Source organism: Sorex araneus, chromosome 11 (assembly GCF_027595985.1).
Source record: "Sorex araneus isolate mSorAra2 chromosome 11, mSorAra2.pri, whole genome shotgun sequence".
In the NCBI taxonomy this organism is placed as follows: Eukaryota; Metazoa; Chordata; class Mammalia; order Eulipotyphla; family Soricidae; genus Sorex; species Sorex araneus.
This window is the reverse complement of record NC_073312.1, coordinates 21491811-21514636: the sequence shown is the minus strand read 5'-3', so window position 1 is coordinate 21514636 and position 22826 is coordinate 21491811. Positions and strand designations below refer to the sequence as shown.

The following is a 22826-nucleotide window of genomic DNA, read 5'->3' as shown; positions in this document are numbered from 1 at the left end:
TATATTTTTCTTCTGCTGTTTTCTCTGCAGGATATTTTGATAGATTCCTATTTGCCTGAAAAAATATTTTTTTTAAATCTGTGCCTTTGCTAAGATTTACCCATAAATGTTTTCTTTTGAGAGTTTACAATTTTAAGATAAAATGTTCTAGTCTTTAATCCATGTTAAGTTGATGTTTGTGCATGGTGTAAGATGGGTATCTCATTCTTTTGCTTATGACTGTACCATTTTAAATACCATGTATTAAAAGATTGTCCTCTCCCCATTTATATTTCTAGTCTCATTGTCCAAAATTAATTGGACATCATCTAACCTGTCAGCTATAGAAACTAGAAAAAGAACAATAATTAGATCCCAAAGCAAATCAAAGACAGGAAATATTTAAAAATTCCATTGATAATCAGGGATATAGAGAACAATACAAAGGATCAACAAAACCACGAGTTCATTCTTTGAAATAGTAAGGCCCCAAAGTTATGCCAGGGTTTCTTGTGATTGACAACTCTTAGACTCACTGAGAAAAAAAAACATAAAGGGGACTCACAAATAAAGCTCAGAGGAGAGCCACAAGCTGCAGAGATGTCTCCAGATGCCACGCCAGGCTGAGCCTCATTTCTGGAGCAACTCAGAACAGAGAGCCCAGCCCCAGTCCCAGTAGATCCCTGACAGCCAGAAACCTCCAGAACTCAATCCCTGCCATGCTCATGGCCAGTCTCCACAGGCTTGGGGTGAGCCTTATCCATGAGAATGAATCTGCTGAAAAACTCAGCTATGTGGCTTTTGTGACCGAAGTCTCCAAGCTCACAGAGTTGGGAATGGGCAGCCTCCCTTCTCCCCCTCCACCCCCCCCCCCCCCCCGCCTCCATTTTCCTGCCTTCCCGTTATCCTGGAGGCCATGCCCAGGAACTGCTTCCAGTGCCATATGAGCTTATGATCCAGAGACTCACAAATATCAGAAGAGAGCCACAAACTGCAGCAATGCCTCCAGACTCCAACCTCATCTCCAGTTTTAACATCCTATTTAAAACATTAGAAGTTCTGGAGCACAGAACTCTATTCCACTGGTGTATCAAGAGTAGCACACCACATTTGATGGGGTGTATGATAGAAGGCAATCAATCTCGATCAAATAAATATTAGCACATAATGCTCAACATATCACGTTAGTAATCTCTTGTGCAAGGGCTTAAAGGCCCCAGGGTGAGATTAACAATCTTCACTCATTTTCCTCTAAGGAAACTTTTTGGGATCATCATCTTTAACGGGTTATTAGTAACAAGCAATACAAAATTTGACTTGAGTGGTGATGGGAAAATTTGAGATAATGGTGGTAGGAAGATATTATGGTGGTGGGATTGGTGTTGGAATATTGAATGCAATAAATTATTGTGAACAATTTTATAAAAATAAAATAAAATTGGGGGGAATATAAAAAATAAAAATCCTCAAACAACAACAATGACAACAGAAACAAAGAGGATTAGAGATCATGGGGCAAATCACTACAGACACCTCAGAAATATAAAAATCATCAGAGGTTATTATGCGTGTATGTCACCAACCTTGAGAACATAAAAGAAGTGTACAGATTCTTAGAGCCACATGAACTCCCAAGACTCAAAATATGATACACAAAACCTGAATAGACTAATCTTGAACAAAGAACTTAAGACAGTAATTTAAAACATCCCCAAGAACAAAAGCCCAGGTCTGGTGGATTCACTAGAAATTTATACTAAAACTTCAAAGAAGACAATTTTCATACTCTTCAAGCTCTTCCAAAATATTGAGGAAAAAGGAATCTTCCCTAACAGTATCTATGAGGCCAATATCACACTGATATCTAAACTGTCACACTACTGAAAAAAATCACAGACCCAGTATTCCCAATGAACACTGATGCAAACATCCTCAACAAAATCCTAGGGAACTGAATCCAGCAATATATCAAAAGGATTATACCCTGTGTTCATGTAGGGATCTTCCCAGGGGTGCAAGGATGATTTAATACACACATATACATTAATGGAATATACTAAGTCAACAAAAAAGATGAAAACAGTATGGTTTTATCATTCAGTGCTAATAAGGCTTTTGACAAGATCCAACACCCATTCATGATAAAAACCCTCCAAAAAATAGAAATAGAAAGAACATCCCTCAAGAGATTAATGGTCATCTACAATGAACAAAATGTACCCAGTGGTAAAAAACTGAAAGTCTTTCCCCTGAGATCAGCGACAAGAATTCCACTGTCACCACTCTTACTCGACATAGCTTTGGAAGTTCTTGTCACAGTATCCAGACAAGAAGAAAATATCAAAGGAGTCCAAATTGAAAATGAAGAAGTCAATCTATCACTATTTGCATATGATGTGGTAATATAAACTAAAATTCCTTAAAACTCCACAAAAATACTCCTAGAATGAAAAATCAAAATAGTAAGTTAAAGTTACAGAATGAACACATAAAGTATTTCTGTAGTATTTCTGTACACAAGGAACTAGAAGAAAAATTTAAAAAGATTACCCCCTTAAAAACATCAAATGTCTAGGAATAAACTTAAAAAGGGAAGTGAAAGACTTTTAGAGTGCAAACTATAAATCACTGCTAAGAGAAATAGAAGACACCAAGAAATAAAAAAACATTCTCTGTTCATAGATTATAAGAATCAACATTGTTAAAATGACCATCCTACCCAAAGTACTAAGCAGATTCAAATGACCCCATTCTACTCAAAGTACTATACAAATTTAAAACCAATTCATGTTTTGATGACTTTTTCCAAAGTTTTGGAGCAAACTCTACTAATATTTGTATGGAACTCTGAAACCCCATGAACAGCCAAAGCATCCTAAACTGGTATTGGGGAGGTAGCGGAAGGGGGAGTGAAAATGGGTGACATTGCATTTACTGAGTTTTGAACTGTGCTTAAAATCTATAATAATCAAAACTGCATGGTACTGAAACAAATATAGACCAACAGACCATTAGGCTGCTTTTCTACGACAAAGGAGCTAAACATACGAGAAATAAAAGTGGAGCAAAGATAACTGAGGAAAGCTTAACAAAAAAAGTAGTGACCCTCCCTATTCACAAATAGTTTGAGGAGATGAACAGCATTTTCCCAAAGAGAGCATGCAGATCAGTGCTCCTCATCACTTATAATTAGGGAGATTCAAATCAAAACTACAATGAGATATAATCTCATGCCTGTGACTTTAAAAACCAGCTGGTGTTAGTAGAATTGTGGTGAGAAATGAACCCTTATCCTGTTGGTAGTAATATCTTTTGGTTCAAATTCCATGAAAAATAGTATGCAGATCTACCACCCAAAATATGAACAGAACTGCTATATGACCAAGCAATAGTGATTCTTCGCATCTATCTCCAAAACTCAAAAACATTAATTCAGAAGCATGTATGCACACCTATATTCATTGCTACATTTTGTGCAATAGTCAAGATACAGAAGCAATCAAATGCCCAATTATGGATGAATGGATCAAGAAGCTGTGATATAGTTACAAAATGTAATACTAGGTCCTGTTGGATAACATTGGGTTGTCCTTTCTCCTTCCTCCCGAAGGTTTTTGAGCTACTCCCACAACAGTGCCCCCGAGGAACACCCAATTCCATTAAGCAACAATAATCCTATATTGTTTTTCTCTTTCCTTTGTCATTTGCATGGTTTACTTAGCAAAGTCCTTTTTGTATAGACACAGGAAGACAGTTGATGCTATGCTTTTGTAACATATTAATTGACTCCAAATACTATTTACTCCTGGGCATTCATATTTACTTAACTTAAGCCTCAGTTGCCCTTCGTTCTCAGCACTCCAAAAGTAGGGTCCTGATGAAGGGGCTGGATGGACCTAGGGCAAGCTGTAAGCTACCCTGGCATCAAAAGGAGACAAGCTAAGCGCCATAAGTATAATGAGTTAAGAGCATGGTCAAAGAACAAACTCTGTCATGACCCAAAAAAGAAGTAACTGAATAAGGACACTGCTGAGGTTAGGAAAGACTAACATGACCTGGAAACTATATAGTCTAGAATATATGGTGAGATGTCCCCAAGAAGAGCCAATCTTTACTCTTAATATATCTTACTGTGTTCATGCAAAATGATATTGCTAGAAATATTATCAGAGGTAAATTTGCCATGATTGTTTAAATAGATTACTAGCTGAGGGAAGGAGAAAGCAATATACCCAGGATGGAATCCCACCCTTGTGCGAATCTCCTAGTAATCTGGAATGTTGAACCCTCAGATGAGATTTTGTCCTTGAGTTAATCTCCTAAAGGAGTGGCTTTACCTCTGTTCATTTTTATAATAATGTTCAACCACACCTTTATGTATCCTCACCCTTCATGATTTCTATATAACTATTCTGTAAGGGGTAAGAGAGGACTAGACATTGAAGACTGGAGGAGAACTGAGACTTTGGAGACTTTGGGACTTTGAGATATTTGAGGACTAGAGGGTCTGTGAGGACTACAGGGAGGACTAGATGATGACATGGCTGGAAGTAGAGGACTTTGAGGTCTACGGGGAGGCTAAGATGATGGAACTTTGATGACTGGGACTATGACAAAAACTACAAATATGATTGTGCCATAAGGGGAGAGATGGACTACACTGGGGAGGAGAGAGAAGTAAACAGACTCCAGACCAACCCGGGCCCAGTTTCTCCATTCCCCTGGTTCTTCATCTGTCTGTTGCCCACCATCGTCCGGTCTGGGGAGTAGTTCTCAGCTACTGAATGTTTGAGTCCCACATGCCCACGGTTTTCCTTGGAAACTCACAATACAGCTCTAAGGAAGAAAAATAATATCATGCGATTTGCAATGAAGTGAATGGAATGAGAGGATAGCATGCTGAGTGAAGTCAGAAGGAAGGGGATAGACACAGTGATCTCTGTCATATGCAGGACTTAAACATATACAGCACGGTAGCAACAAATGTCCAAAGGCAACATAATGGGAGAACTGATCCACATAATTCAGTTGGGTGGGGGACTTGAAAGGGGTTCTTTGTTTAGTGTGTAGTATTGGAATTATGTGCATGAGAGACCATTATTAGCAGAATCTCAAATTTTTTTAAAAAAAAACATATTAATTGATCATGTATATCTTGGTATGTTTATATTTTATACTGGCCCATTTATCTCTGTATAACTTATTTTCTCCCAGTACTGTGCTGATTTGATTTCGATAGGATTATAATATAGTTTGCAATCAGAAAGTGTGATCCCTCCAGCTGTGTTTACTCTTTTTAATTGATTTAGTCGAAGTCTTTCATAGTTCTGTTTAAATTTTAGCATATATTTTAGCATTATATGGGGATTTTCTCCCCCCCATATCTGTATAACATGCCATTGAAATTTTAATAAGGATTAAATGAAGACTCTGGCTTTTTTTTGGATAGTTTGAACATTTAAACACTTCCTACTCATAAATATACAATTTCCTTCCATTTATTTTTATTTACTTTGGAGTCTTTGATCATTGTCTTATTGTATTTTGTCCATATTTTTCCTTGGTTAAATTTATTCCTGGATGTTTTATTAATTCTTATGCAGATACAAATGGAACTAATTTCTTAATTTCTCTCACTCTGGAGTATTTTTAGTGCATAGAAACAATTAATTTTTATATTTGACTTTTGTCTCTTAAAACACTACATAGTACATTTATTAGAGCTAACTGTTTTATTTTGGGATTTAGTATTTTATATTATATCATCTGAACAATTAAAAAAATTGTCTTCTTCAATTCAAATGCCCTTTCTCTTTCTTCCCTAATTGCTCTCTCTAGGACTTCCTGTACTGTATTGAAAAAGTGGTGAGAACTAGAATTCTTTTCTTGTTCTGATCTATAGGACAAGTCTTTAACTTTTCACTATTTAATAATCTTTAATTGCATCATTAGCTTTGGGCTTGTTATATGTAACTTTTAAGATGTTGATGTTCATTATCTAATTTGTTCTTATCATGACAGAAAGTTGAAAGAATTCAGCCCCTTTCTAAAGTATTAGAATAAAAGTGAATATCCATATCTTAATATAAGATGCCCAACACATGTTTTTTTTATCTTTTCTGTGGTGCTTTGTGTAACTAGAATAGTGTAAGGAAAATAGTATGTCACTCACAAATATTTCACAAGCATATCTATATAATTAATAGTTAATTTCTCTTCTTTGGGTAAATTGGATAATATTTGGGTTGTAGTGAGCTCAAAATCTTCTTGAAAGCAACACATCATTGTCTGGAACTCACATTTAAGATAAAATTCTCCTTTCAATAATATAAAACCTTAACATTATGCTTTTGTGGTCAGAAACTGATTGAATATCATTAAAACTGTTTCCTCTTTATCTAGAATAACTGGACTGATTATTTCTTTTAAATATAGTGTTATTACTGGATTCTGACTCATGAAATGTCTAGCCAGACATGATAGATGCTGCTTCCATATCTAGTTAAAATACTCCTCTCTTCAGTCTTCATGCTTAGTCATTTCTCCATCCACCAGTTGAACTGAAAATACATGACATCTAGAGGATAGCAGAGTCCTGATATTAAAAAAAGAACCTGAGTTTGTTAATCAATGCCCAGAGAGCCTTTGTAAATCAAAGCCCTTCCTTTCTCTTTGCTTTCATATTGAACAAGGAGGCCAACAAGAAATACATGAGGGGCTGGAGAGATAGTACAGTGGGTAGTGTGTTTGCCTTGCATATGGCTGTCTTGTGTTTGGTCTCTGGCACTGTATAAACTCCCCCATACCTCCACTAAAAGTTATCCCTGAATACAGAGCCAGGAGTAAACCCAGAGCACCACCTGCTGTGGCAAAAAATGAGAAAGAAATACTGGAACACTGTTAAGTCTCTGAACTGTTAGTGATACTTACTATTTCAGTTTGCTACCTCAATGCATAAAATTTTCAAATACCTATCCATCCCTCCCACTCCTACCTTTGATTTATTCTTTAGTGTGCTTACTATTACCAAGGCATGCTGGTTTTGTAAGCATGGTTCTTTCATGCCATTGGTGTGCGATAAACATCCTTTGATTGATTTCTGAGTTAAAGAAGGAAACAGTATTCTGAAAAAAATCCCAATATGCTTTATGTTAGGCCTGATATTTCAAATATACATTTGGGTGTGATTATCTACTATAGAATTTAGTAAATGGCTCTTAAAACAAGAGTTTAGCTTATGTATAATAGATTTACAGCTGTCTTTCAGGGTCCCTTTCCACCTTACAAAAGGAAAATCTGGCCAGATAGAGTTTTAGAAACATTAACTTTTCTTTGAATGTAGGCTTCACCTAGAAGAAAGAACAGGCCAACAATACCTGAACTATTCATGCATGTGAGAGACCCAAAGTTATGGAGTGGGTGCCCGTGCCTTGTTTTACCATCCACATTTTAAATGCTTAACAGAGAGATAATTTGTCTTCTCCCATTTTTAAAGGCACCCCTCACTTCTCTTTCATGTCCTTGCCCTTTGATAAATGTTTTGTTCAGTGTTGAAAACTCTGAAAAGGAAAACTCCTTAGTCTTCTAAGGAGTTTTTTTAACACAAAGTAGGTCAAGAAATGGTGGAGAAGTGAGTCACACTTCTGCCCAAAAGTTTTACTCAGACAGAGAACTATCATTGTCCAAAGTTTGCCCCTCCCACATTCATTCCTCAAATGTCAAACACCATTGCATCTTTTTTTTTTTTTAAATTGAATCACTGTGAGAACAGTTACAATGCTTTCAGTTTTAAGTCTCAGTCGTACAATGACAAAACACCCATCTCTTTGCTGTGCACATGTTCCACCATCAAGAACCCCAGTATACCCCCATCCCACCCCCCGCCCTGCCCCTGTGGCAGATGATTTTCACTTTACTCTCTCTTTACTTTGACTACATTCAATTTTCGACAGAGACACCCACTATTATTATTTGGAATTTCCCCCCAACAGTCAGACCTACTGAAAAGGCATCATTAGATAATTTGTTTTCTGTTGCTGATAATGAAGAGCATATGATGTCACACGGCCACAAGAGTGGCCGTGTGGTCTTGGAATTCTGGTATTTTAGTAATTAAGTCCAGAGGTATTTCTGCCAGCAGATGCTGCGTTCCTAGATTGGTTTGTGTGCCTCAGGATCATGGCGGTTCAGGAGCGGAGGAGCTGTTTGTGGGCGGCTGCTCACCATTACATCTTCTTTATGGAAACATTCCTATTGATATTAGAAGGCCTTTGCTGAGTGTGATGTTCCTAGACTTAGGGTAGTGTTCCCTTTCGCCATCTGTCTTGCGATTAAGTGGTGATTTCTTCATCACCATTTTCCACTACTGGGAAGGACAGTAACTGACTGATTTTGTTGAAGAGCACTGCTTCAGGATTCTAAGATTTCTAATCCTAGCCTCAGACTCCTCTGTGAAGTAATTGTTTTCTTATTTTTCCAAAGTCAAAATTCTTTTTTTCTTTTGGAGTCTCCATGTTTGCAGGAATATAGTGGAAGTTTTTTAGCGAATATGATGCATCTACCACGTTTTTTTACCCGACTTATCTAAACTTACCCTATTCTGTGTCCATATAAGAATATTTCTGGCCATCTACTAACTACTTTCTGAAAATATTTACATATTTCTGTTCCAAGGTTTTGGTCTCTTTGTGTTCCTTGACCTCTCAATATTCTACCTTTCCTTTAAAGCTCTCCTATCGCATGTAGTCCTTCCTTTTCGCTAAACTCCTCAGAACTAATTAATATCATCGTCTTCTTAACTTTTGTTGTCATTATCATGATATTCGTAATAATGGCCACAATTTATAATATGATGTAATATTCCTGACAGTGTGATAAATGCGAAAATGATTTATGTACATTTCCACATTGGATTCTCATTGACTTCTTCCCACAAACAGCCCTAGGAGGGACTTTAGATAGTTTTGACTGTTTCATTAGTGAGAAAATGGAGTTTCGAAGAGGTTAAGTGGCCTGCACCGGATCACACAGGTCATTTAGCAACAGCTATAGAACCATATCTTGAAACCAAGCCTGGGACTACGAAACTGTCCAGTTAAACACTTTGCCATCTGCATTTGTTGTAGCTGTTTTCTGCTTATTCATTCCTTATTCATTTATTGATTAAAATAGAAATCGAGTGCCTGGGTACTTCATAGGATTCTTAGCCTCCGCGATTCCTTTCACTTGTGTTTTTCTCTGCCAGTCTCTCTAATAATACTTCATCACAACACAGTGCATAATCCCACTTTGCCCATATTTCACGGTAGTTCAGGTGCTGGGTTTTAATAATGTTTTAGCCTTTGACTTTTAATATTTTAAATGTTTTGTTTGTTTTGGGGACACACATGGTGGTTCTCAGGGCTGAGTCCTGGCTGTGCATTGAGGGATCGCTCCTGGTAGGACTTGGGGAACCATATCCATGTGGTGTGCTGGAAATTGTACCTGGGCTGGCCATGTGCGAGGCAAACTTCCTCTCTGATTTACTATTGCTTTTGCCAAAACAGCCTTTGACCTTTTGAATCCACATGTTTCCTCTAGTAATTTAATGAGATGATCTTCTCTGCCCCAAACGATATATATATTTTTCCAGTTTTGGGGCCACACCTGATGGTTCTCAGGGCTTACTCCTTGTTCTGTGTTTAGAGATCACCCCTGGTATACTCAGAGGACTTTATGGGGTGCCAAGGCATCAAACTTGAGTCTGCCACTTGCAATGCAAGTGCCCTACCCGCAGTACTGTCACTCCACCCCTCCCTCCCCTGCTCCACCACCAACCCTATTATTTCTATTCATATTTCTCCAAGTGTCTTGATTAGGTGATGCGTAGGCTGTAGACAGTTATTCTAGGGTCATGTCTAGAAAAATAATTGATTCCTTCACAGTTTACAAAGAAGAATAATCAAACTGTGAATAATTATTTTTTGTTGGAAATAAGGAGAAGTTTCTATAACAAGATCCCAGAAAACCAATAAATCTAGGACTTCCTGGGCTTTCTGAATTTGTAAGTTTGTACTTCAAGAGACATTCAGTAGCATCATGTTGTTACCAATTCTGGTGTTGTTAATGGACTTGGAGATTCTGTTCCCCACCAACTCTGACTCCTTGAGGGATAGTACAAGAGGGAGGACTCTTGCCTTGCATGTGGATGACCCAGGCTCAACCCCCAGCTACCCATAGGTCCCCAGAGCAGATGTGATTCCTAACAGCAGAGCCAGGAGTAAATCTTGAGCACCGCAGAGTATGGCCCCAAAACAAGACTGACTTCTGTAGATACTTTAGACTAATCATATAAATCAACACTGTTGGATTTTTCAGCCCCAAAGGCATAAACATCTTAGAAAAGACTGAGTTCCAGTGTCTGCTGTGTGTCTGTAGCCTGGGGCATGTCTGTATCCTTGAAGACAGTATGTAGAATACTGGCTCCCAGAGCCATAGCACCTAACAGCTCTCACCTGAACAGACAGTGAAGCTCTAGTGTAAAAACCAGAGTCCCTTGTCTCCAGTGATTCTTTTTTTTTTTTCTTTTTGGGTCACAACCGGCAATGCACAGGGGTTAATACTGGCTCATACACTCAGGAATTACTCCTGGCGGTGCTCAGAGGACCATATGGGATGCTGGGAATCGAACCCGGGTCGGTCGCATGCAAGGCAAACGCCTTACCTGCTGTGCTATCGCTCCAGCCCCTCCAGTGATTCTTTTGGTCTGGTCTTCTATAGTCCCTTGATTCTGCAGAACCTAGATCCACATGTTTGAGATCAGATAATTTTCTGTTCAGTGGTTTACTCAGGTTTAGACCATGCCTGTTCAGTTCCACTAAGTCAGGACTATTTTCTATAGGTGGAACAGATCATAGGCGGTGGTAGCATTAGGAAGGACTGAAAGTATATCAAACACTGAGCTATTTTTTGTACTGTGCTCTATGTAGATCTGCACATTGGATTTTCTCAGTACCCTTCTGGGTGGTAATTAGTATGCCCGTTTTAGAGATGGGGAAACAGCTCAGAAAGGTAAAATCATGTGCCTTGCATCATCCTTCTAGCACTGACAAGAGAATGTTAGCTGAAATTTGACTCCAAACTTTTCCGCTTTTGAAATAAACATTAAGCCTCCAAGGGAAAATGTCCTTGAAAAGTTGTCAGCGAATCCCCTCCTATGTGAGGCAGGTGCCCACTGACAGCTGCCTAAATCGGCAATCAAACCTCTGAGGTAGTAGAGTACATGGGATTTGGAAGCAGTTGACTTGGGTTCAAGTTTTAGCATTGCCATTTACCTAGTCACTTAACCTCTCCCAGTCTCTGTTACCTTATTTTTATGACAGAGATAAATACCCAGGTCCCTGGGTTGCTGTGAGAATTGAATGAAATATTTCAATAGAAGGCGGTTCTCCTAAAGCAGTATGCAAATGCTAGTGACTTAAATGCCATCATGATCTAGGGTGGCATGTTAATGAGAAATCAATTACAGAGCCCAGGAGTGTTCCAAAGGTGTGGCCCCTGACCTCAAGAAGCTGATCATTTTGGTGGCATCAAGAGTATATGGAAGTCAGAGGATGTCAGTGTTGGAGAGAGAGAATATGGTGGAAAACTAGTTTAAGGAAAGAGCACTGAAGGGCAGGGGAATTGAGAAGGCTTTAAGCAGGCAATGAGCTGAACTTTATAGAGCTTGGTGAAGAATGTTTAAAGTGTTTTTAACTTAAAATCAAGGCTTTTCTTTTCCATTTTCCATTAACATAACCGAGACTTATGTTTTTAACTTAAAATCAAGGCTTTTTTTTTCCCTTTTTTTTGTGAATGGTAGTTCTCTTGGGACTCAGTGGTTGAACTTGAGAAATAGTTTTTAAGGAATGGTCCTGGAGCCCTTGGGGAAAAATATTCACGACACTTGCAGGCCCCTGATGAACTCAAAACCGCTTCCCAATAAGAATAAAATGTTTTCAGCCTTTGAAATTATCATTTTTTTCAAGGATGTGCAGTGAAGTTGTATAAAAGCTACATAACCGAGCACATTAAATGGATTGATAAGTGGGAATTCAACTGTCTTCATTAAGTCAGATTGCACAGAACTTTACAAGGAAAAAACAGAGTTGAACAATGACACTCTTTTGTACTAAGGTGTTTTTGTTGTGGGAACTATAGATATTTTTTCTTAAAGTTGTTATTTTTTATATGCTACTGCTAATACTTCAAAATGAATTAATAGATATTGTAAAAATTGTATGAGGTGCAATATTAGATGCAGTCTATAGATATCTCTAGATTTAACGTGTGAATTAAATCTCACCCTATCTTCAATAATTGTAAAATGTATGAATGAGTCTTAGAAATTGAAGACCATTGTTAAAGACATGACATTTTTATGTGAAGGTACATTTAAGGTCATCCTTATATATTTTGGCTCTAAAGGATATGGAATATCCTTTATCTTATTAGCATATTTTTTGTTATCATGGAATATGTGCATCTCGAAACTCCAAAGTGGCAGTGCCTGATATTGGCTAGTAGACATTGAAACTGGTATACCATGTATTGTTTGTGGATGTGGAGGTTGACAGACCCATATAACAATCTAGTTTAAGGAAACAAAGATGCATACAAAGATTTATGTCCAGGAGTACCCATGGAAGTTGTTCAATGTAAAAATGAGGCAAGAAACTTGTCAGTTGACTAAGAAGAGTTTAAGTGAGTCATGATTTATTTATACATTGAAATATGGAATGATTTTTAAGTCATTTTTGGAAGACTCTGCTTGAATTATTATTGTTAAATAGCAAAACAAGACACTAAATAGTATACAAAGAATGTTTCCTAATTTTGTAAGCACAGGTATACAGGAGACATGAGAAGAAAATAAACACATAAAACTGTTTACTGTGTCTGTGTCTATAATGGTGTGGTATAATTCATGTGTATGTTTTGATTTCATTTTCCATAAACTTATCATGTTTCTACCATAAATTTTCTGTACTTTCATCTCCTGAAAACAGCCTAGAGGGGCCAGACTGATAATATAGTAAGCAGGGCACTTGTCTTGAATGTAGCCAATCCAGGTTTGATCCGTGGCACCATATATTTTCCCCTGAGTCTTTTAGGAGTGATCCCTGAGTACAGTACCAGGAGTAATTCCTGAGCACAGCTGGGTGTGCTCCTCCAATTAAAAAAATACCCTAGACTGCAGAATTCCTTTTGTCTAAAGCTGTGGGAAATGATAATTTGAGTTAGCCCATGCCACCTCGGGGTCAGGTGTGTGCCACCTCAGACCTCAGAGGGAGCCTTTCTTTATGGGTAGAAGCTATGATTTAAGGAACATGCTCTGACTTAAGAACAAACCCATTTTCTAGCACGTTATTTTTCTTGCTTAGTCTTTTCAAAGGAAAGCATTAAAGAACTGGGATTGGTTTCCATGCCCTACATCCCTGATCTATTGTCAGGAACATTTGGAGTATAGAATGTAGGGTTCTATTGTGGCAATTATTTAAATAATGGGATGGGAGCCTGACAATTTATCAATTTTTAATTTTTTTTAATTTTTTATTCTTTTGCTTTTTGGGTCACACCCGGCAATGCACAGGGGTCATTCCTGGCTCATGCACTCAGGAATTACCCCTGGCGGTGCTCAGGGGACCATATGGGATGCTGGGATTTGAACCCGGGTCGGCTGTGTGCAAGGCAAATGCCCTACCCGCTGTGCTATCACTCCAGCCCCGAATTTATCAATTTTTAAAAGGAAGAGATAATGAGACTTCAGGTTTCTCAGACCCAAAAAGAAGAGGAGTAACAATGTTAAACCATCGAGTAAAAATTACTTTGATTCATTCCTTGTCTTTTGGGAGTTTCTTCTCTTTCCTGAGCTGGGAGATGGCAGTTTGGAAAACTGCCCTTTTCCCTTTCCCACTGCCCAGTGTGATCACAGAGCCAGTGCTGCAGGGAGACACATCTGCTTTGTTGTTCATTTTTTGCATCAGAACATTCTCACCGTCAGAGGACCGTCTATCTAACTCTGACTATTTTTTTTTCTCAGCTTGAGTATCTTCCCTGTGTGGTATAATTTAGCATGCTTTAGCTGTTAAAAGAGACATCCTGGGTACTCCTGTGACCTCAGCGAACTTGTTCTGATCGAAGAAAGAAGCATCCTGCACAACAGTTAAATTATGACATTAAAAAATAAATAAACCCAATAAACAGCGGTAGATAGAAGATTTGTATTTCCAGAAGGCAGGTACCATGCTCTAGGGAGTGACACAGATCCTGAGAGTTGAAAAATCAGGGCGCTGAATGGTGAGTGAGGGTTTCACCTAGGAGACCAGAAGCAAAAAAGGATGCTCTCTCTCCTCCAGGACCGACTGCTCTGAGGAGAAATAGACTTGCTCTAATGGATAAAATAGTTAATAACTGTGTGACCAGTCTACCACGTGGTATGCAGGGAATTTTTCTCTCGGAGGAAGCCCGTTCACAAATAAAGGGACACAGATTTTAGCTTCTCTGGAGTAGAGAGATGTTCTGAAGACTCCATTGGTTCTCATTTCTCCATTAGGCAGACACCCATTTTTATCCTGGGCTTTTCTGGCCATGCATAGGCAGGCATAATTGCACGCATGGCATTGGGACCCAACCATGCAGCTTTACAGGGAAATGATAAATATCTACTCCCCAGGCAGAGGTGGCTTGCTAAAACTGTCCCTGACCTTGTAGTTCCTGCCTCATTATTTTTTTTTTCCCCAGGAAAACTTAGTAAAAAAGTTGAGTCTGTTTTCCCTAGACTTTAATTTGCAAGTGTCGGCCACCTGCTGGAGGCTACCTCTGATCCTGGGAGGCAACGTCTCTGTCTTCCCACATGCCCTGTGCTAGCTTTTGCTGAGATAGTGGGAATGAGAGTTTCTCTGTCTGTGAGTGGTTATGTAACTACCACGTTCCTGTTTGCTAAGAATGGTAGGGGATAGTTCGTCGGAGCCTATATTCTTGTTCTACCATGGGACTACCGACAATAGATAGTGAACACCATCGTATTAGACTATTTATAGTTTAATATAACACTTGGAAGGCAATCTTTATATTCTCCTAGAGTAATATGAAGCACAGGGCTTATGTAATCAGCCCCAGGTTCCGTAGACAGGATTCGAAACCAAACCTGCTTTGTCTGAAGTAAATCCTCTGATGTTTATGTTAAGTTTGTTGTTTTAGTGAAAATGCAGTTCTGTAATAGAATTCCTCTACAGATGTGCTAGTTTCCTGATCTGCATAACTTCTCAGTAACTTCTGCATGACTTCTCAGTAATAAATCACTTTACTGTGATCATTTTTATGTCATGAGTATTCCATGAACACATTTTTTTTTGTTCTAAGACATTGCGGCCTGAAAAATAAACTCAAGTCTTTATCACTTCCCTCATCTCCCCCTCCCAGTCCCTTACCCAGAGGGAACATCTATCACTAATTATTTGTGTTGGTCTTCTTTTTAAAATGTACTTCAAAAGGTTTTTTTGATTGTAGTTGTATGCCTTAGAGACTTTTCCAAGACAATAACCTTGATGTCTACCTTGTCTATTAATGCTGTTATACGGCATGCATGTATATAAAATAAATTTTCTTAGGCCTTTCCCTGTCATCCTATTATTTTCATCTGAATCAAGGTACAGTGGATCCTGGGCTATTATGATTTTGTGGTGGTCGGCCTCTCTTCTGTCTGTGTTTGTAGGGCTTTTCTTCATCGGAATGGCAAAAGCGTGTCTCTTGCATATGAGGGTTGAGATCTTTTGGCTTTTGAATCCTTAGAATTAAAAGCCAGCAACCTGATTTCTTTCAGTGCAAAAGGGAAGTGCATCCACAGTGAAAAAGGCCCTACATTCAAGTGGCAGCACCCTGCTCGTTCCCTCCAACCTTTCTTCCTAGTTCCCTAATTTCCTGCAGGGCTGGGCTGCTGCTGGATCTATATTTTATCTGCTCTCAACTATGAATTCTGCATGCTCTGGTCTCCAAATTCAGCTCCCCTCCAATTTCCTGTATTTGGAAGCCCAGTGATGGCTCTCATTCAGATAGCTAGGGCAGGCAAACAAAGAGACAAATTAATTATCCTGTCTCATTGCATCTCTTTGTGAGACCAGAGAATGCATCCGAGGAGTCAGAGCTTGAGGAGAGGCCACTGAGAGCTTTGTGAGCTTCTGCCGGAACATCAGCCTGCCTGCGGTTTCTCTGAAGCAGAGGGTGGGACCAATAGCCACTTGGAGAATGAGGCCATTTAAATCACTTACTCTTGGCTTGAGGTCTGATATTAGTTATCTGGCTGGTTATTTGTGGTCAGTTTGGGCTGCTGCCATTGAAAAGATACAAATTAATGTGGCTTTGGGCACTGGCCCCCAAATGGGAAGGAGAACAGGCCAAAGGGCAGCATCAATGATTTTCCCATTTTGATCGTAAAGACTCTCTGGATAGCTGTGGGTCTGGAGCTGGGCAATGGAGACTGCAGACCATGACCTTGGAATGGGCTGTGGTTCACCGCACACCACAACCCTTGATTGCTTCTGCATGGGCTTTGCTTGTGGATGTTTCTTAGTGTCTCTCAGGGGTATCCTCTTCAGGCCAGGGCTGGCAGGTGGCTCCCGAGGCGAGTCTGGATCCTGGTTTCCCAGGCAATTGCACCCTAGGGTGCTCTCATGATAGCCCCTGGAGATGGTGGCCAGAGCTTGTGTGAAGGGACATTGAGGGTCTTTGTCCCTCACTCCATTACATATAGGGAGTATAATATAACTATATATAACTGTGTATATATATATATGGACTGGAGCGATAGCACAGTGGGTAGGGCGTTTGCCTTGCACATGGCCAACCCGAGTTCGATTCCTCTTCCCTCTTGGAGAACCTGGAAAGCTACCAAGAGTATCCCACTTGCATGGCAGAGCCTGGAAAACTATCTATGGCATATTCGATATGCCAAAAATAGTAACAACAAGTCTCAAAATGGAGACGTTACTGGTGCCCCGCTCGAGCAAATTGATGAACAATGGGGTGACAGTGTTACAGTGCTACAGTGTGTGTGTATAAATATGTATACATATACATATTTATACACACACACACACGATGAGATATATTCAGAAAAAATAAACCAAAGGAATTACCTGGAGGAAAATAGAATCTAGGATATTTATAATAATGACATGGGTGAGAATAGATGGCATGAGGAGCTTCTCTCGGATCCTCAGTAGGTCGCTCCTCGCTCTCCTAGTCCTTCTGGCCTGTGGCTTGTATCTCATGGTCTCTGTACTGTGTCCATCCTGTAGACTCTCAACTCAAGAGCCATGGGTAGGTTCTATCAGAGAGTCGAAAGACCTTTCCTTCATTGTATGTCTTTGAAGGCATGTCGACCAAATGCCAAAAAGTGCTGAAGCACCACTACCTGCTCAGAGAATAAATAGGGGACTTCTAGGTGTTGTTGGTATGAAATCAGAGGAGGGTGTGGGCTAACATTGTAGGAAATGTCTCCATGATGAATTTGTCCTGGTGCTGGGAGTCCAAGCACAGCATACAGATTCAAGGCAAAACCCTGGGCTGTGGACTGCCCTATGGTCAGCAAGGTGGGGACTGGGACACAGAGGGAGCAAAACCCATCTGGGTATGCAAGGGCACATTAGGGTCTCTGAGACTCTGGCTAGAAATGTGGGCAAATGTCTTAGATGAGAGGGAGCCATTGTGGGATGATGCTCCAACCAGTTTGCCACCAAAGGCTGCAGCACCTGCTGTTGGAAATGCAGGATTAGTGCCCTGCACATACACCCACTCATTGTGTTTCACCTTTTGTGTGCTAAGAGGGCTGAGTTAAGGGGCTGGGAACAGAGATGGGCTAAATGTAACCCATTTACTGTCTGTCCCTTCAGTCTGCCCTGAGCTAGAGCCACAGAAGGGAAGCAAATCCCAGTGACTGGTGTGTAGTAGGTGGCTTAATGGATAATAGCTATGTTGAGAAACTTAGCCAAGCAAATAAAATTGCTAACAAGGAAGTCTCATGAATTTGGTTGTTAGATAATTTGAGGTAATGTATTTGTATCCTTTGAGTGGCTGATGCAAATCCCACCGTAAAAGCCTTGTGATTTCCTAGTTCAGAACACAGAGACCCAGAAGTGGGATCTATGCATGCAGGTAGTGGAGGATCAGAAGGCATGCCTGGATTGGAAAGCGGGGTGCCCAGTGGATCGGGAACATCTGGTATACTCTGTGAGAGGTGACAGTTTGCCTCCAGATCCCTCTCGCCTCTGGTAGGAATGTGGCATTGGGAATGGGGGTTTTGAATGGTTCAGCTAACACCCAGAAGCGGACTTGGCTATGTTGGCTGGAAGATTTTCTTTTCTGTTCTTTTTCTTTCAAAGTAGCAGCCCATATGCTCATGGCCTTTAGTTCTCCCAGAGAAGCTTAGTGGAGGAAAAGGGGCCCATTGGGTGGACACTGGCTTGCTGTGCTCACAGCTGGATTTGAGAAACTGTCCCTGAGAAGGTGGCCATGAGGAAGACCTGAGGAGGCTGTGGGGAGTCCTTGCAGGATGCAGGGACTTTACAGTAATTCCAAAGAATGTCCGGATGGAATGAGAGCTCCAGATGGGAGGACTCAGACTTAAAATCAGGGTGCGGTCTTGTTCTGTCTCTAAAGTGTTGAAGAGAGATGGAGTCCAATTTTCCACCCAGCACTGGGTCACTGAGGGAGCAGGTGGCTGCTGCGACAAGCTGACACTTGGTAAAAGTGAGCTGGTCCCATATCCTCATGTTAGAGGGGACAGTAGGGCAGTGCTCCTGAGACCAGGAGGTAATGTCCCTGCTCATTGGGTTCCTGGTAGTGGAATTCAGTGCCCAGGAGGCAGGTGGGATGGCCAGCCTAAAGTTCTGTTCTCATCCAAATGTCTCTTTTTTGGGGCACAGCCTTCTTCCTTAAAGAAGACTATGCCTATAGCCAGCTAAGTATGAGTGAGTGAAGGGTAATATGTATTCATATTTATATCTCCTGAGAAAAGCTCTTCTTCATGGCTCAAGAAGCCATGTAGAACAATGCTCATGAAGTCATTGCTTGTAACAACAACCTTTTAAAGGGAGAGACACTGAAATATTGGTCAGTGGCTCAAAGATACAGGGATGGTTTCTTCATAAGCTATGATGCTTTCCAGCAGTTAATTGGAGTTTAATTCAGCAGGTCAACATGCATGAGTAAATCTCTAACTGGATGCTGGGAATAGCAAGCCAACCGAGGAATGTACATTCTATCTCAACACATGTTTGTAGTTGTAAAAGTCACCTCCAGGAGGTAGCACTGTAGCACTGTTGTCCAGTTGCTCATCAATTTGCTGAGTGGGCACCAGTAACGTCTCCATTGTGAGACTTGTTGTTACTGTTTTTTGGCATATTAAATACGCCACAGGTAGCTTGCCAGGCTCTACTGTGCAGGTGGGATACTCTCGGTATCTTGCTGGGCTCTCTGAGAGGGACAGAGGAATCAAACCTGGGTCAGCCATGTGCAAGGCGAACGCCCTACCCGCTATAAACACAAACACAGTTACTCTTTAAGCCTAGTGGACAGTAGACTGCATGATTGCTTGTTACTGTGTTTTTCTCATGTGTGTGCTGGAAACAAGTCATATAAATATTGGGACGAGGAGAGAGAATCATACAGATACACACACAGAGGAGGATAACTTGCTGGCATTGAGATGACTGGAGCAGAGGGCCCAGAAGCAGAGATTTAGTGTCCACACATTTCAGCACATTGCTTTCCAGATTGGCTGCCTGAACTGCGCTATTCAAGCATGACTGTTCTAATGCCAGGTTTGTCCGGGGGGCTCTTGCTTGTATTCAATGCATCCAACGTTCTGAACATCCTTTGTGGCTAGAATCATGCAGCATCCCATGCAGCACTGGAGATTGAGAAAGCCCAAAGATTGGGCTCTCTCGGTGGTCAAATGTGCTGACAGCAGGTTATCTGGAAGCTCTCCCATGTGGTCCCCTGAGCTCTCAAATCCCTCTCAACTCCCTGCCCCTGACTTGTCCTCTTGTCTTAGAAGCCCAGCCTAAGGATGTGGGGGGCAAGCTTTAAACTTAGGGAGAGAATCCTGCTGTGGAAGACCATCTACCGCTCTGAAGGAACCACAGGCTCTGGCCCTGGAACTGAGATATCTGTGGTAGTGGCCCCTTATCCAGGCAGAAAAGGTCTACTGAACTTTGTGGACTAAACACTGTGTAGGGCACACTCTTAAAGGGACAGTGTCCAGAGCCCATTTGGCCAATGGGTCCCTGGATCTGTGAGATGTTCTTAGTGTGTGTGTGATGGGGTTCATTGCTGCCAGGCAGCAGGAGCAGAAACTAATCGAGGCACAGAGTGAGCTGACACTCGGGGTAGCCTTGGTTTTCCTCGGATAGACCCTCCTCACAGCAGCCTCTTTTGGAACCCTGGAAAGACGTGAGCTGCTGTGCGGCTTGTGGATGGGGAATTTGGTTGTGGTATGGAAGAGAGATGGGGGCAATGGGGAAGAGAGCTGGAGACGTCTGGAAAATGGGAGGTGCTTAAGTGGAGGACACAGAGTTTGCTAGGTTGGATGGGGCTTGCCGTCATTTGTGAAAAATCATCTGTGTGGCTGCTAGGCTTCTCAAGCTAAGTTTTGGGCCAGGGCAGGAGCAAATTGATATTGGATGGTGAGGAAAGAGGCTGGAGAAACAGCTCAAAGAGCTGGAGAATGTGTTTTGCATGCGGAGGTCCTAGATTTGTGCCCTGGTGCCACATACTCTTCAGAACACTGTCATGATCCATCTCCTGAGCATCATGCTAGAAGTATCCCCTGAGCATGTGCTCCCAACATTGCTCTTCAAAAATAAAATAAGGAGGTGAATAAAGGGCAGAGAAAAAGAGTAGGGAGTTGAGAGGGATTTGAGAGCTCAGGGGACCATACAAGGGAGCTTTCAGACAACCCGCTGTCATGACATTTGACCACCGAGAGAGCCCGATCTCTGTGACTTTCTCAAGCTCCAGTGCTGCATGGGATGCTGCATGATTCTAGCCACAAAGGATGAAAGAGAAAAGTAGGAAGAAAGAGGTCATGACCTGGGGTAGGGTTGGAGGGAGCCAGGGACACAGGAGTCTGTCTGTTCGGCACCTGCCTCTCCTCTCCCCTGGTAGCCTAAGACAGAGAGAGAGAGAGGGAAAAGACACTGGCCTTGTCCTTGAGCCCTGATTTGGGGTTTTGGTGTAAGATCTGAGCCCAAGAAATTAGGCCTCCTGGAGGAGCAGGGAAGCAACAGCATTTCAGTCACTGAAGTGAAGAATGATTGGCAGCAGTTTAAAGCCACTGGTTTTTCACCTTGAGACAACATCATTCTTGGGTAAAGTGTCAGATGTACCGTTGCAGCCCATTTTGAGCATTGAGGCCTTGGAGAGTGCCACTTCCATCCCCTCTGAGGGTCCTCTGGCGTCAGTCTCAGTGCTGGGGTATGGAGTTGGTTAGACCCTATCTCTTGACCTCAGAAATGACGTTTCTGGGTGCCAGGTGGCAGTGGTCACGCCAGCAGGATTGCCAGCCCCTGCAGCGGCACACAGAGAAGCGGAGGGCTGAGTGTGTGGGGCAAGCTGGCTTGGCTCTTCCTCCCCCCACACGAAGCGTCACAAGGGACAGGAAAATGGGTCTCTGAGAAAGGTCCCGAGCCAGGGGGGGTCAGCTCAGGTAGGAAGCAGACCCACGTGTCTAATTGCACTTCTAAAATTAATGGGGCTTTTATCTCCAAAGAGCACTTTTAGGAACCCATGTGATTTGGGAACAAAGGTGCCCTTTGGGGGCGAGTCTGGCTCTGCTTTCAACACAATCCTGCACTTGATAAAACAAGCTCCCCCTTTCTCTCTCTCCCTTTCTCTCTCACGTGCAGATCAACGGATTATGGCACCACCTATGAAAAGCTCAATGACAAAGTGGGTCTGAAGACGGTGCTCAGTTATCTCTACGTCAATCCCACCAACAAAAGGAAGGTAAGGGCAGAGTCATGGGGGCTGAGTACTCCCTCGAGGAGCACGGGAGTGCTGGGGCCAGGAAACAAGCCAGTAGCCTTGGACTTTTTCTAGCATGGGCTGCTTATTATGCCCAGAGCATGACAGACACTGGATGTGTCCAGCCTGGGAAGGAGTCCTGGGAAGGATGATAGTAGAGAATAGAAGGACTCTATGACGGGCTGAGGCGGGCTGGCCTCGTGCTTTATGTGTGGTTGCTCCTCTGGTCTCCCCATGAATCTGTGGCAAAGAAGTGATTCTTATTATTTTTTAAAAAATATTTATTTATTTTGCATTTTGGGTCACACCCAGCAATGCTCAGGGGTTACTCCTGGCTCTGCACTCAGGAATTACTCTTGGCGGTACTTGGGGGACTATATGGGGATGCCAGGGATCGAACCCAGGTCAGCTGCATGCAACGCAATGCCCTACCCACTGTACTATCGCACCTTCTTGTGCCCGTTGACAGATGGACAGACTGAAGCTAAGAGAGGGCAAGTAGCCTGCCGTCAGATCCTGGTGGGCCATAGCTCTGGGATGGAAGTTGGGCTCTGCTTGACTTCTGGGCAGGCCCTTCCTCAGCCTTGCTGCTAGCTGGCCTCCTTTCAGTGAGCTCCGAATTAGCAGGCAGTGAGTCTGGTTCTGCAGAGAGAAGATCTGGCAGCGCCCGGTTCCTCCAGCCGGATGTGGAACTGTGCAGCCCCTCTGCGCCTCTCACCTCTCTCCTTGTTTGACAGCTCGTCTGTGGAAAGGGCTGCGGGAGGCCAGACCTTGGGTCCCTGGAAAGATGGATGGGTGATCTCAGA

General features: G+C 41.8%; 1 protein-coding gene across 1 annotated transcript in view; it reads left to right on the top strand.

The window, feature by feature from the left end:
• The window catches only part of SORCS3 (sortilin related VPS10 domain containing receptor 3), a 677010-nt gene that overhangs the window by 273085 nt on the left and 381099 nt on the right, over positions 1 to 22826 (top strand). Inside the window, exon 3 of the mRNA XM_004611975.2 lies at positions 21903 to 22002. Within this exon, the coding sequence (XP_004612032.2) occupies positions 21903 to 22002 (100 nt within the window). The remainder of the gene's footprint in view (positions 1 to 21902; positions 22003 to 22826) is intronic.